This window comes from Cygnus atratus, chromosome 4, assembly GCF_013377495.2.
Source record: "Cygnus atratus isolate AKBS03 ecotype Queensland, Australia chromosome 4, CAtr_DNAZoo_HiC_assembly, whole genome shotgun sequence".
In the NCBI taxonomy this organism is placed as follows: Eukaryota; Metazoa; Chordata; class Aves; order Anseriformes; family Anatidae; genus Cygnus; species Cygnus atratus.
The window spans coordinates 41460717-41475889 of NC_066365.1; the positions used below are offsets into that span (position 1 = coordinate 41460717).

General features: G+C 39.8%; 1 protein-coding gene across 3 annotated transcripts in view; it reads right to left on the bottom strand.

Moving 5' to 3' along the window:
* Positions 1–15173, bottom strand: part of LARP1B (La ribonucleoprotein 1B) — a 35250-nt gene extending 20077 nt beyond the window's left edge. The window contains exons 1-5 of one of the 3 annotated variants that reach the window (XM_035548272.2): positions 14863–15173; positions 7347–7408; positions 6194–6253; positions 3156–3324; positions 1596–1739 (exon numbers count right to left, since the gene is read on the bottom strand). In XM_035548272.2, the coding sequence (XP_035404165.1) occupies positions 1596–1739; positions 3156–3324; positions 6194–6253; positions 7347–7408; positions 14863–15139 (712 nt within the window). In that variant the 5' untranslated portion in view covers positions 15140–15173. The remainder of the gene's footprint in view (positions 1–1595; positions 1740–3155; positions 3325–6193; positions 6254–7346; positions 7409–14862) is intronic. The other 2 variants (XM_035548263.2, XM_035548279.2) reach the window with 2 other exon arrangements.

Consider the following 15173-nt stretch of genomic DNA (forward strand, 5'->3'; position numbering starts at 1 on the left):
TGTAATTGGCTAACCTTCCAGGTTCAGGGGGAACCCGTTGTCAGAATGGCTGGGGACACAGACCCTATCTGATGAAATTGAGAGGTGTTAACTTGAACAATAAAATTGTATCTTTAGTCCTTTGTTATTAGAAATCCTATTTTACCAGTAACTATTTTTAAGGAGGCCTGCAACAACATATGTATGCTTGTACCTTCAAGTTCCTGTATTTTATCTTCTGTCAAATATGACTCTGAATTTAGGAATATCATAATCTGTATGTGCCTCTCATTGGGAATTTGGAGCCCAGCCTCTGAGCTCGCTACCCTCAACCTTAGAGATTCCAAATGTGGCACTGTTTAAAGTATTTCCCCAAATCAATTTCATTTTTGCATTGAGTGTCCCCGTGTCTCCTAGACACATGCAAAAGTCCTACAAAACACCTTCAAGAGCTAACACTGTATTTAAGCCTAAGCACTTTTTTTTCCTTTGTTTTAATGCATATAGACAATGTTCCCAAAGAACAGGGGACATTTTATGTTCTCTCACACTGAAACTGGTCTTAAATGACTAGAGACTTGAGACAGAGTTTATGCTACAAGTTTCTGGTCATTTGACCATGCAGTCCCTGAGGAATAATTGCTGGAGAAAAGCAATACGCTAGTAAAAATCCTCCCCCTGCCCCCTTCCATTCCTCAGACATCTGGATCACACCCTTGTATCAATGTTTCTAAAATGACTCCATAAACAAATCTCATCTCAATAGTGTCCAGCATTTATCATGATAACGAGCAAACCGTTAAATTATTAACGTATATTGTGATTCTAAACTTAAGTGCAAATACACAAACCAAAGAATTAAGAGCGTGACTAAGATATCTGCCTTCTGATAAGCAATGTTCAGAACACCTGAAGATCAGAGGCAGCACCAGCTATGATGCTTCATCCCCTCTGTTGTGCGCATACAGCTTTTTGCACGGCCATGCTGAGAAATAGGTTGCGGAAGTGGTCCAACTTAAAGGAGAAAATGGTATCAGAAGAATTGCCAAAGCAGAATTCAAAGGGTAGTTCAATAAGTAATTGCTCTGGCAGCAACAAGCTGTTGGAACAGGAATAGAATAGGACAGAACAGCCACATTATGAAAATATTATCAGACTTTCTGCATTGTGAAACTGTGGCCCAAGACTTAGTAGCCACGAGGATAAAAATATATGACACTGCACCAGCATATACTGTAAAAATACTGTTTCCAAGCTCTTTTTCTCAGCAGAGTCAATGACTGAGACATTGCAATTCTGATGAATATGCAAAGAGGTTTAAGAAATTAACAGTGAGTTTTAAACAAAACCTTCTAACATAAAATTCAAACATCAAACTACACTGCAATTTATTTGTTTTTAAACGTTATTGGCAAATATTAACACTAGGGGTTTTGTGGTTTTTGTTTATTTGTTTAAGTACTGGCAAAGTCAAGTTTCAACATAAGCTGCAAATCTAACACCTACTCTCGTGATATTATCCATCAGAGAGGGAAAAAAAAAAAGAGCAGCATAGCACTTCCAATGTGTCTCATTCCTTCATTTGCTACAAACCAAAGTGATTGAAAACTACTTACTTCTTGTCTCATTCCGTCTGTTGTTATGAGGTATTAACTTGTTTGTTTCCAGCTGAGATCTTGAGCTACTTCGAGAGCCTGGTCTTTCTTGACTATCTGACCTTACATCATCCAAGTGAAGTGGCAGCCATTTCTGCTTGTTACCTTGAGAAGTTAATATTTTAGTCTTAGTTATAGTACTGATTAAAGTTTCAGGTCCTGTTCCAGATCCTATATAATTCTTCTTGTAAAACTATTAATAACAGTTAATTTCAATGTTTAAGAATTAGGAAAAGCAGCTTAGCATTGTATTTTTAGGACATAATAACTAAAAATAATAGATGCAGTAAACAACTTCTCAAACTGAAAGGTAAACTTACTTTAAATGAAGAAAATAAAAGCGAGTTTATATTTTATTAACGAACTTTTAGATGTAAGCTCCATTACCAAGAATTTACAGCTACGAGTATGACTAAGGGTCAAATACACATACAGTAAATTCATGACTGTATAATTTCACAATTTGCATATGAAACATAAGGTCAAAATTAGCGTATCAGGTTAAGCACTGAAATAAAGGTTTCAATCACCAACCTAAGCACTGAAATAAAGATTTCAATCACCAACCGTAAAAATTTTCCTGAGAATTTAGCTGTGGCTCAGTATTTTTACATCAAGATATTCAGATTAAAATGGGCATCAAAAATGATTAGCAAAACCATATTTTTTTGAAGGCTGGCCTAAAATATCCACTAACCATTTACTTAGTGATAATATTTGCTGTTCTACACTTGATTGGTATCATGGCTTCATATCTTTGTAGCCAGGAAACATAAGCAAACAAAACATGCATAATCCACACTGGGGAAAAACACAGTTTGTACTTGTGGAACGCTTTGCTTTAAATTTTCACTTAGACTGAAATATTAAAAGCACTACAGCATTTTTTTTTAAATATATACTTAGCAAGATTAACAAATCTAATCAACAAAGGTATTTAGGATCTGAAGATATTCCAGCAGGGAATCAAGAAATAAAGCATCTGATGGCAGAAATATCAAACAACTACTTCAGTTCTGTCCTTGGCCCACTCAAGCTTACTGACCAAGACAAACTGAGGTTTGCTTCTTATTTTTCATGTAGCAGATTGGATCAAGAGGAAATGACTAACCTGGTTTAATTCTCCAGCAATCTTTTCTAATAGCAAAATATGAAAATTAAAATAAGATACATAGTATGTATATGCATACATACATATGTATGAAGTTATATGACACAGTTCTATCTACTCAGTAGATAAAGATATGAGACACCATAATGGAATGAGAACATGGTATTCTGGAGATTCTCTGTCAAAGCTTCTCACATCTGTAAGAGATGAACTGAACCCAGAATTCCTACTTAACTAAACAGAACACTTCAAAACCTGAGAAAGCAGGCTTGTTTTAAGCTTCCTAACACATAACAATATAACCTGTTATCACCCGGAAAATGAAAAACAAAGTTTCAAGTCATTAAACTAGAATTAATGTAACTGTATCAAGGATGAATTATTGCTTTACATGTAGCACCCAGACCAACCTTTTTTCCTTTGATTATTAGTTTGACTTTCATCTTCACTGACGTTATCGCCTGGACCATCTGGCTTTGCCTCCAGGTTGTCCTTGGTTCCATTATTGCCTTTTTGATCAGATTTCTCCTCCTTTTCTTTTCTATTTGTTGGCTTCTTGTTGTGACTTACAGTCTTACACTGCAAAAGATACTGGTAATTATTTCTGACAGTACAGCTGCCAATAGCAAAACATGTAAGTTTTCTTTACGTATTGAAATTCCTTTACTATTAGCTGTTCCCAATATCTTCAGGAGGGTGAGTTTTAAGAACTGTGTTGTTTTGTAAAGTCTCATTTTACACAGCTGTATTTTCTGCTAGTCTGGCAAGACTATAAACAAAAATTTAGATGGATAGAAGTATTGTTTTGGTTTTTAAACTGAAGATGTAAAATTGTGGAGTGCACAACAATCGTGTTTTAATGCCTCAAAACTGACATTCATCCTACAGGAAAGAAAGAAATACTACTTTACTAGTACCTACTGTTCAGACTGATTATCTTTAAAAAGCTATTCTTACAGAATACTGAATGTATTGACTATGTGACCTTCTGATTTACCAATCCCAACAGCATGCCAAGTGTCCATGTAAACTATAAGGAGCCACGGTTCTTAGAATCATGGAATCATTCAGGTTGGAAAAGACCTCTGAGATCATCTAGTCCAACCCCTGACTTAGTACTGAAGTCCACCACTAATCCATGCTAAGTTCTGTATCTACGTGTTTCTTGAAGACCTCCAGGGATGGTGACTCAACCACTTGATAGTTGCCACTGGGCAACCTATTCCAATGCCACACAATCCTTCCAGTAAAAAAAAAAAAAACAACACTTCTAATACCCAACCTAAGCTTCTTAACTCTGTTGATTATGTCTCATTAAATCAAAACATAAACCAAAGACCAGAGGATGCGGAAGTGTATGACTAGTTCTTTTCCTCCACATCAGAATACGCCATTTACTGGGACCTGTTTGCCTCTGAGTAGTGCCAGCATACCGCAGATCATTACTTCTTGGAAATCCCATAGAATAGCAGGTTTCAAAGAAGGCAAAACGAACAGCCTTTCAGCAAATAGTGTAAAACTTCATTTGGAGTGGACATGATATCTGCCTGCAAAATTAAACTTCACAAACGTTTTTGCCAAACAAAAAGAATTCTCCTGTGTTGTGGAGACTGCTTTGAACTTGCTGGAATATATGCAGTAGATACTGCGGTACTATCCCATATCCCGCAATTAATTTGACTACAAAACCTTCCCTTAGACAAATCAACTGAGATTAAGTACAAAATAAATGTTACTTGGTTTAACAGACACTACATGAATTTCTGTGATTAAATTCTCACACATCCAAGTCAGCAAAAGGTTAATTAACATCTATGCAATACAACATAGACCATCTGCTAAAGCAAAAAATCATTAAAAATACTCTTAAAGCAGACTATTTCAGAAAACATCAAATAAGTATATTCTCTTGCAACACTATTAATATATTGATCTCAGTCTCTCTGGTTAGTACTGTGCAGATGTCATTAATCATATCCAAATTTTACACAACCAAGTAGACGTTAAAGCACTGTGGTATTACAGACAGCATGAAAGACATGGGTACATGTTTTTCTAAGTCACCAAATTAAATATCTCCCCACACCCCAAAAAAAAACAAAAAAAAACCAAGAAAACAGATGCTAAAATAAGCATATTCTAGATTTGGTCATAAATCAACATTAGCATTTAAAAATACTATTAAAAGGATATAAAATGTAATCCTTTCAATGCTACTCAATCTGTCAGAGCTAGGCCTGGTAGACCCTCTCCTTCTGTGAGGATCGGAATATTACCAGTAGAGAATATAATGTATCCCTTATGATATTGTTAAATGCATCACCTGCTGTCTTCTTGTGAGCAGTGGCAGTTAAAATATCTCAACAACTGGCAGGAATATTGGTGATGGAAGAGCTTACAAATACTAAAGAAAAGTCAAACTGAGGCTCTTAAACAAATCCTAAACCTCCATGGGGTGTATACACACTACAATATTTTAACTGGCATTTCAGCAACTGAATGACCATTAATTTATTTGCATATAATCTATTCAGATTTTAAAGATTCTTCTAACAATTTCAAAGATCTTCTCTGAGATCCTGTAGAACAAGATACCAGAAGCAGCAAATTCTACCTAGAAGAAAATGTACTGTTGTGACAAATCTACAGACATCTAGAATTTTGACCTGCAATGTGAAAGGCCTTGCTAGACACCTGAGGATGTTTTGTTGCTGATATAACAACAAGGTGTAACTTACTCAGCTGGAGGAGAGGGAAGATGTTAGATACTAAGCCCACAGGACAAATGAACAAATCTTCTGGTTTCCCTCACCAAGAAAACAGTAGAAGCATCACAAGGATGATGCTAGAACTAAAGCAAAGATCAAAATGGTACCACAAAGCTTGGAATAATCTATACTTCATTGTTTCAATAATACAGCATAAAAGAGATCTAAGATATGTTATACACTTACCACTTGAGATAAAAGTAAAAATTTGATGGAATTGATGCTAAGAACAGTCAACAGGAAAATATATCCTTACTCCATCCCCACTCCTCTGATAATTCCTAGGGCAACTTTGCACAAAGCATGCCAGGCACAAGGGAACACACCATCTACACAGTCCCAAAGATTACATACAGGCCCTCTTTCTTGTCTGTTCATCAACTTCCAAAAGAGTGGAAAATGGAAATACAAGCTTGAAAATGGTGGGGTAAATACGGCACGTTTTTATTTACATGTTCACCCACACCAGTTAAGCTAAAACACGTGTGCGTGCATGAGCTTGTGAAGGGTTCAGAAATTCTCATACCAATACAGAGAGTTAAGCACAGACCAGAATTATTGACAACATTTCTGCTGAAGCCTGAGAACACCCAAAGCACATTCTGTGGGAAACCATATTAATCACAGCAGCCAATGTGATTTTTAATAAAACAATAATGGAGATAACAAAGAATACTTACTTCATTATTTGCTATTTCACTTGGTGTTGGCCAGTTTGTGATATCACCGAAGTCACCAGTCTGCAAATACAATACACAGGTTATACTACTTCTTCAATTTAGTCCTTTTTAACACATGGAAGATGTCTGTCATAACTCAGATGGCAAGACTATACCTTTGAACAAAATTGCCAGAAAGAGCAATTCTTAAAAAATTGAGAAATACAGCAGAAAACAAGCAGCTTTTTAAAACAGAATATGATCAACTGTAGAAACAACCAATCATTGGAGTTACATTCAAATCACGGTACAACACATCTTACCTATCTTGTACTAACAACTGTCTAACAAATGCCTTCATTAAGAATGCATTAAGTGGGCATGGCCAAATACAGATGACGAGCAAGCAAAACTTTCTACATTCTATTATTAAAACAAACTAACAGAGATTAAAGACTTAAGTACACAGAAAACAACGTTCAGATTAAATGTTGTCTTATACATACCTCCCTACACAATTTAAAGGCATCTACCACTTTAAAAGCTTTTTAGCTTTTGGAAGACCTTTGAGCACTGTGTTTTCACAGCCTAGAAAAGTCCAACTGTACCACATTTTAGAAACTTATTTTTTCCGTAGAAGGGTTGAATGTCTCCTGTTATAATGAATTTGCAACAGACCATAAAGCATGCTAATCACTAACATAATACGCAGATAGGATTTCTGATACCAGCCTATCATCTCTTGTGCTCAAGTGGTGTTGTTTCACTGAAGTCACTTCCGTTTTATATAATCCCATCACTTTTTTTTTTTCTAAAACAAGAGTGCCTTTCCGTATCCCCTTGAATACGTACCACTTCAGCTTTCCTTCTAATTTTAAATTTCCTGTCCTTTTCTGACTTTTCTCTGTCTTCAGAATTAACCAAGGCAGAACATAACACTTACGGTTATAACTTCAAAATACCTTGGCTTTTTTTTTTTTTTTTTTTAGTAATAATAGCCATTTATCACAGTGAATATTTACAGCCAGAAATACTTCTCTGAAACGATTTCATTTTCCTACCATATTATCAGCAGAGCTAAATGCCAGTTAAGATAAACAGATTAGATTAACTAGGACTTCTAACACGATCAGTCCAATAACTCAAAGCTAACGTTCTTCTGCCAAATACAAACCTTGCTGTATTTCCTTGTCCTGGGTTTCGCTGCCTTTATAACCTTATTGGAATTTTCTAGTTCTGAAAAGGAAGAAAAGTATTTTCAGATGGAGAATTAGGTTGCACTTAAAAGCATACAGTATATACCTTAACAACTTTCAACTACCTAGTATGCTACACGGACTTCTCTTTTTTTTTTTCTTGGTGGTCTTGGTATTGAAGCCAATGATCATTCATGAACATAATTATTGCAAGAATATTTCCATAAAATAACTAATAGTACATGACATTGAAAAACTCACACTCACAAGTGTAACTAATCCTGAAAAATGGGTGTATAGAACATAGTGTAACACAGTACTTAAGCCTTTCTTGAGCTATAATGCCAAGATTATCTCAAAATGCTGTTATTTTAACCTAAGTATTAGCAAAGAAAATGAGGCCCAAAACATAAAAAAATACCCTATTAGAAGGTAGACTTAGAACACGACTCATTTATGAAATCTACCATTATGTGAGGATGAAAAAAAACTAGAAGCAATTACATATTGACAAATTCCTAGTGATTTCCGTTTATTAACAAATGGACAAATGCTAAAGAATTTAGCCATATTGCTCATGATCAAGTCAAAGCAACGGAATACATTAAAAGGAAGTAAAAAAAAAAAAAAGACTATAAAAAAATACATTAAGGATAATACATTTTAATGCTCAGATTCCACAAGCTACAAGAACGGTTTACGACAAATACAAGCAATTGCAACAAAGCTTATGCTTGCACATTTTCAGAACCTTCCTGAGCCAAGACCTAAACTTTTAATAGTGAGTCTCCTCCAGAACAGAGCTGCCTTTAATTCAACCTGTAGTATCTACCAGGATTTAACCTAATGCTTGCTAAGAACTCTCTCACACACATATCAACGTTACTGGGCCTAATTAGCTAGGACCAGTGAGTTACATTTGCAAAAAAAACGTCTCTTTAAACTCACTACATCCCTTAATGCATGTGCAATTTTCCCTTCTGTATGAAAATCCAATTTTCTTATTTTTCTACCCATTTAATTATGTTCTAACTTTTGTTGGGAATGCAGGGAAAAAACGATAACTATTCTCAGGTAACTTTTCTTGGGAGATTAATTCAGACAGATGAAACCACCGTTCAGTTTCTCCCTCTATAGTTCTGTTCTTACTAGGCACATTTTCCAATACAGAAGTGGTTACATCCTTTCCTTGAAAAGTCTTATTCAGTCTTTTACCGAAAGCCAAGTTTGAAACACTGAGCATGACCGAAATCGCTAGGGGATTATTATTTCATAGGAGGATAACATCACCTCCTTAACCCTTATCTCTCTCGCATCCAGTGACTTCACTAATCTTCCTTATCGCAGCTTCACACTGGGAACCCCACCCTCGTGCCCCACGGTGACTCTGAAAACTCGCTCGGTCCTCTTCTTGGAATATGCCGTGAGTGCTATAAGCACAAGTTCACGTCTGCTCCATGCGGCACTCTCAACTCTGTTACTACAGCTAGGTACAACCCACCTGAATTCAGGGTATCGCAGCACCCTGATCAGTGGGAGAGTTTTGCCCCATTGGTCACCAGCAGCTTCTCCACACCAAACGGGCACCTAAAGATTTTCTTTTTAAAACAGACAAAACAATTCCCCCAAATGCTTCTTCCTTGTTATCCAGTCTCAAATGACTTTAGATCGAGAGCTTCCAGTTTTCTAGACACGCAGTGACTGTATCATCCTAATTCTAACTTATTACTCAATAGTAAACTAAGTACCACTATAAAATAATGCAAAACAGTTGTAGTCATGGAGCATCGAGCAAATTTCTTTCTCTAGCTGTTCAATTACCTTCCTGAAGCCCTTTTTCCATCTCGCAGCAGTTTTACTTAAATTGTTACCGAAGGACTGCTCTGCCAGAACTTCTACTCCGTGTGTCACCAGGGTGTAGCAAGGAATTAAAAAAGACAACTCAAGTGTGCTATCTTAGTCAACTATCAACTCAGTGCGCTATCTTAGTCAGGAGATACTATTCCAGACAGCAGCAGAGGCTATCTGAACCAAGCAGAATGAGACCCAACTTGTTTTTCAGTAATCTCTCTTATCTAAGTCAAGGATGTAGTAACCTAAGACTTACAAGATGCATTTGCACACTCAGTGAAAAGAAAATTACTATGAGGCAATGACACCGTCAGGCTGATGGTGCCCTTTCCAAGCGGTGATCCCGCCGCACGCCGTACTTCCCTAACAAGCAACCCCTCACAGTTTCTGGCCTTCCATAAGAGTCATGTTCAAATCCAAGATTAACTGACCTTTCCTGACCGGCTTTCTGGCACTTGTCACGTGGGAGTTGGATTTTAGTGCGAAGCATGAAAGGGGAGATAAGGGGTCTGAGGGAAGGAGGGTGAGAGTAAAAGAATAAAACACTACATCATTTAAAGGTTTCCCCCCCGATCAAGTCTGTTATGCTGTTATGAAAGAGACTACAGCCACTGTGCAGGCAAAACTTACTCTAGAGTGCACTTAAATAAAAGCTCCATGCCTAACATTAGCCCGGCCTTCGGTTTCAGCATCACATAGCAGTGCTGAATAGGAGAAACAGGATCTTCAGCTTATTGCCACAGCACAATCCAACAAGCCCCTGTAAATAAACTATTTCACTCGCTGTTAGCTCCAGCCTAACTGTATTTAAATGGTTTATTCGGTCATAGGAGACAAGGTAACCAGCTCAGTAAGAGCAAGCTGTGTTGATGAAAGGATTCAGCTGTCTTCAACTACTTCACTTGCTGGGTTTTAGCTGAACTTTGAAGGGGTGGGGGAAAAGAAAAAAAAAATCAAGGATGAGCAAGTTTAATTGCTCGTGATCACTCTTCAATCACTGAACTCCAGTGAAGATGCCATCCACACGAAAGCCTTTCAAAGCCATTTTCATAGTAGTTCTTCCAAGTCTCTTAATACACCGCACCCTAACACAAGATATTTTTTGCAAAAAGACATGGATATGCAAACATGCCAACTGCAGTACTTCAGTTATTATGCAGCTATTAAAAATGAAAGATGACTCTTGAAACCACCAAAAAGGCAGCAATCCTCAAGCAGCAGAAACGGGAAGGTGGGACTGGATGCTGCGCAGAGATAGAGAAGCAAAGTTTGCACATAAAGATGCGTCACCAAAGTCCCGCCAAGCACACGACAAATTACATTTTCAGTAATACTACTTCAGAGTACACTATTCAATACTTCATTTCAAAACGGATGTTTTCAAGTTCTGGAAATAACCAGTCAGATTTATTTTTTTTTTCCTGACAGGAGAACAGGAGAGATACTGCCAACTTCTTCTGAAAGTGATGCCTCCTATAAAAAAAGGCACAACACATCCCAATTTTGATACAAACGTGTTTTATGTTGTCATGATTTCTAGACAACTTTCAAGTGTTATTTTTACTTAGCACGTGCATTCTCCTCAGCAAAGGAACAACCTATCAGAAACACCAGAAGAGCTTCAGGAGGCGGTTGAGGGGGTGCAATCAAGTAGCAGAATAGCTCTTCAAAATTTCAGTGGAACTTGTTTGTTGAACTTGTAGAACATTTTCCACCCAGTTGTATTCCGTTTTTAGACAAGGTAGCTGTGCTTCAATCTGTTATTTTAACAAACAAATATAACAGTCTTGCAAATATGACAAAACAATCCCTTAGAGCACATGACGGTTTAATTCTAAAGCATGGATTTATGACCTCAGATTCTGAGAAATTGAAAAAAAAAAAGTAACCTATGCTAACATCCTTTCCTACAAGAGTTAACTTCCTTGCACAATTTGAACAACTAACCAAGGTAGTGAACTATTTCAGCAGCAGGCTTCCACATGTTTACACTAAGAAACAATCAGTTTTCCAATGGAACAAGCACTGAACAATCAATAGGAAAAAAAGTCCCCAACACATGACTGATTAATCATTGCACTCTTTATTTTTCTTGTGCTTCACTTCTAATCCTATTTTGTTCTTAGCTTCTTCACAGAAAGCTGCAACCTGTGGCTCAATTTCTACAAAAGTTTTCGTGGTCAAAAAAGAGCACGTGCTAGAGCACAGCAAGCCAGGGTCGCGTCTGGGACCCTGGGCAGCAAGATGCATTTCTCTCTCCTAACAGATTTCCAGTTCAGAAACCAGAAAATCTTCCACACAAACTTCCATATTCTGTGTTCTGTACACTGCTATAGGTCTGTAAAAACAGACAGCCCATTTGGAAAGAGAATGCCTTTAATCCCTTCAGGCTTGGGATAGCAGTCAAAGTTGTGCCTTTTGACAATTTTTAAAATAATAAAAAAGTTACTATACAAACACACAGTGAATTCCTGACAATTACTGATGTGCCTGCATTAGATACACCAAAAATTTGATAAGCAGATCATTTACCCATCTACTAATGAAAATTCTAAGCTCGTTATTCCTAATAATACAGTACACCTCCGCTAAACTGTGCTTTTACAACCTGTTTATTAATAGAGTAAAGCAAATCCAGTTACTCAATAGCACGACACTGAACTTCCGGTACCAAAATCCCAGCCAGATAAAGGGTGCTCTCTGATGTCCCGAAATCGATGCAGTGAAGAATGACAAACTGTAAGAGACCGGAACATGCAGTTACTTTAACTGGCTGCATCAGAGCACACTGGGAACCACATCTACTTTCACTGCTTAAAACCACAGGTATGTATTTTGCTTCATGAAATACTTTCATAAGTTTCACGACCCATTTTTGAATAATTGTCTAATGCCTCATTAGAGACCAACATCAGCTACACAAATCACATGAAGGCTAGAGAACTTGTCCTTTGGGGTCCAGATTACAAAGAAAGGGCAGCATTTCTTCAAAGAGGTGGAAGAACTTTTGAGTAAAATTATTTCACCAACTCCATGCCGGCCATGCATGAAGGAAAGGTAACTGACTTCTGCCAAAGGCCAGCTCTGAGGGCTGGCTGAGGTAAAACAAGACTCAAAGGAAAGACGAGGAATAATTCTGGGTTGTTACAGGGCTTTGGTAGGGACACATCTCCTTGGCTCCATTTAAAACAAAACTTATCTTGTTACCTTGTAAAAAAAATTATTATCTACAAGATTACATAGGACTCCTTCCTCGAAACCGTTCCCCTCCTCATTATCGAGTTTCAACTTGAAGAAGCGAAGACTCAGAGAAATATACGAAGCTCAGCATACAGGGGAAGGAGGGGAAGGAAGGCAGGCTGCAAGAGTTGCCTTTAATCATCCAACAGCCGCTGCTGAATCTAGCTGCCTGTGTTCAGGGTCCCCAGGATAAGACAGAAGCCTATTAATTTCACTAACAATTTCATACTGCTACAAGTCTTTCTCCGTGAATTAAATGGAGACTGGTAAAAGCAGCTGTATAATTCTGAAATTATTCTGTTTAGGAGTTTAATAAAGGGCTTATCCCAAAACACAGAACCGTGTCAACAAACTCACCATAAAAAAAATCAAGTATGTTTACATGAGGTGTTTGGTTTGCTGTGATGTTATCAAAACTTACTTACATAACCGAGACCGAAAAATAAAAGGTGGTAGTAACAATGCTTGGACAGAACTCCTTCAGCGAGGAAGGATTTTAAGCTTTTACCAATACTTTTTACTTTCAGGTGACTTTAGCAGCTGGTGTCACAAGGAAGAGGCAGCTCTGCCCTGGTACAGGTTGCTGTTGCAGCACATCGGCAATCCGGAGGGGACTGACTGGAAGCGACCTTCCCAGGAGCGCAGCTATCACCGAGCACACTGTGCTTGCATGTGTCAGGAAAGTTTCAACAAATTAAGCCAAGATCAACAAGTCGAACAGGCTTCGGTCGCTACTTTGATGTGAGATTCTTTCCCATTTTATTACCCCCTTTATGGACAGTTTTACATTCCACCCCAGTAGTATTTCTGCTCATCTACTTATTATTTCACATGACTAATTTCCATACTACTACGCTCATAAGGGCCTAACGCGACTGATTTTGCTTTGCCAACGTGCAATTGGTTGCTTGAAAATACAACTCCTGCTGGAGGTGGAGGCACATGGTCATTCCTGCCCTCCAACAGCCAGGACAGATCGGCTGCTTCATCTCCCTTGAGGAGCGAGCAGTGGCTGAACCAAAATGTACAGCTCCATATGTCTTTTTCACTGATGCCATTACCGGCACCTTTACAACCAAAAGCCACTCCTAAATTTGCTGAATTATACACTTGCTACTGAAAAAGGTATTCCAGTGCAACTGCTCAATTAGGTGTTAATTTCATAAACAGCAAGCACAACTTTTGTACACTTGAAAAATAATTAAAGCTCTCTGAAAATAATCATATAATGTACACAGCATATAAACTCACTGCTGCTCCCTTCTTCTTTCTTCAATAATTATTTTTGTGTCTTGTCTTAAATTGGGTAGTAAACTCTGCAGAAAAAGCAGCATCTTCAGCTGAGGCCTGAGCAGGACCACAAGGTGTTAATATAACAAAAAAAGCTTCTGGTGTATTATTATTGTTACTGCCCCAGCAACCCAAAGGAGTGACAAGTTCTCTTTCATGTATGGACAAGACTGCAAGCTGCTGCCCAGCAAGCTGGATTGTAGAAGCTACGCGTAAGTCAGTATTTATGAGCGCGTCAGTACACACAAACAAAACAGTCAAGATGATAAAGATGACTGTACATGTTGCCAAAAGGTTTGATCTTTAGCTAAATAAAGAACCTGTGGTCTGGAGAACCCTTTTGTCTGCTTGCATGATCGGCATACTTGAAACCATAAAAGGCTATACTTCTCTTTGTGAAGGAAGCACAGGGTTAATTTAAGGATAAAAGCGACTGTCGGAACACATGAAGGTTTGTCAGGTGCCTTCAGGAGCAAGTGCAGAGACCGAGATTCTCAGGAAACACATGCTGAAGTATGCGTTTTGAGGTTGCTGGCTTGCTTCTAGCCAAGACCAATACTCCAAGAAGTTGCTAACTTCGAGGAATGCTGCAGTGGCCTAAGCACAGAGGCCGGCAATTTCACGTCAGGTCTGCGATCTGCCTGCTTAGTCGGTACGGAGCCTCTCAAGCAGCTTTACCTTACATGTGGCGGTGATTAAAGGCCACCAGAAAATTACACCCTGGCTACCCTCACTCCACCTCGCTCCACATAAGCGGTTTGAATCCTCAGCGCGAGCAAAGTCACTACATGTGCTGCCATGCCGAGCCTTCGCAACCCACACCGCGTGAAAAGCAAAACCCAGCGGCGGACCGAAGAGAGGGGCTGCACAATAAAGAAAGAACGCACACACACAGCACAAAACCACAGCGCACAAGCCAAGAAAGCCAGCGGGACTCCGCAAAGCTCCCACGCGCCAGCGAAGCCGCACGGGGCCGCCGCTCGGCAGCTGCCCGTTGCCCGCCCCGCGGCCTGCGGCAACCGCTCCCTCCCGGCCCGGCCCGGCCCGGCGAGCAGCAGCCGGGGGAGGCGAGCAGGGCCCCGGGGCCGCCCCGCCGCTCGGAGGGCGCCGCACCTGGGTCCCGCAGGCCGGCGGTCTCGGCCGCGTCCGTGTCCCCGCCGTCCCGCGCCGCCCTGCGCCTCGTCCACGCGTTCTCCTTGGGCGCCGGGGCTTCCACCGCCGCCCGCCGCCGCCTCTCGTCCGCCTCCGGCTCGGGTTCGGGCTGCCGCCAGTCGCCGCTCTGCTCCGCGGCCTCCCCGCGCTCGCCCTCCCCCTCCGCGGGGCCGGGCCGGCTCCGGGCGCCCCAGCCGCGGCGCTGGGCGGGCGCGGCGGAGACGTGCGCGGCGGCCATGCCCTGCCCGGCCCGGCTGCGGGGGGCGGCCCGC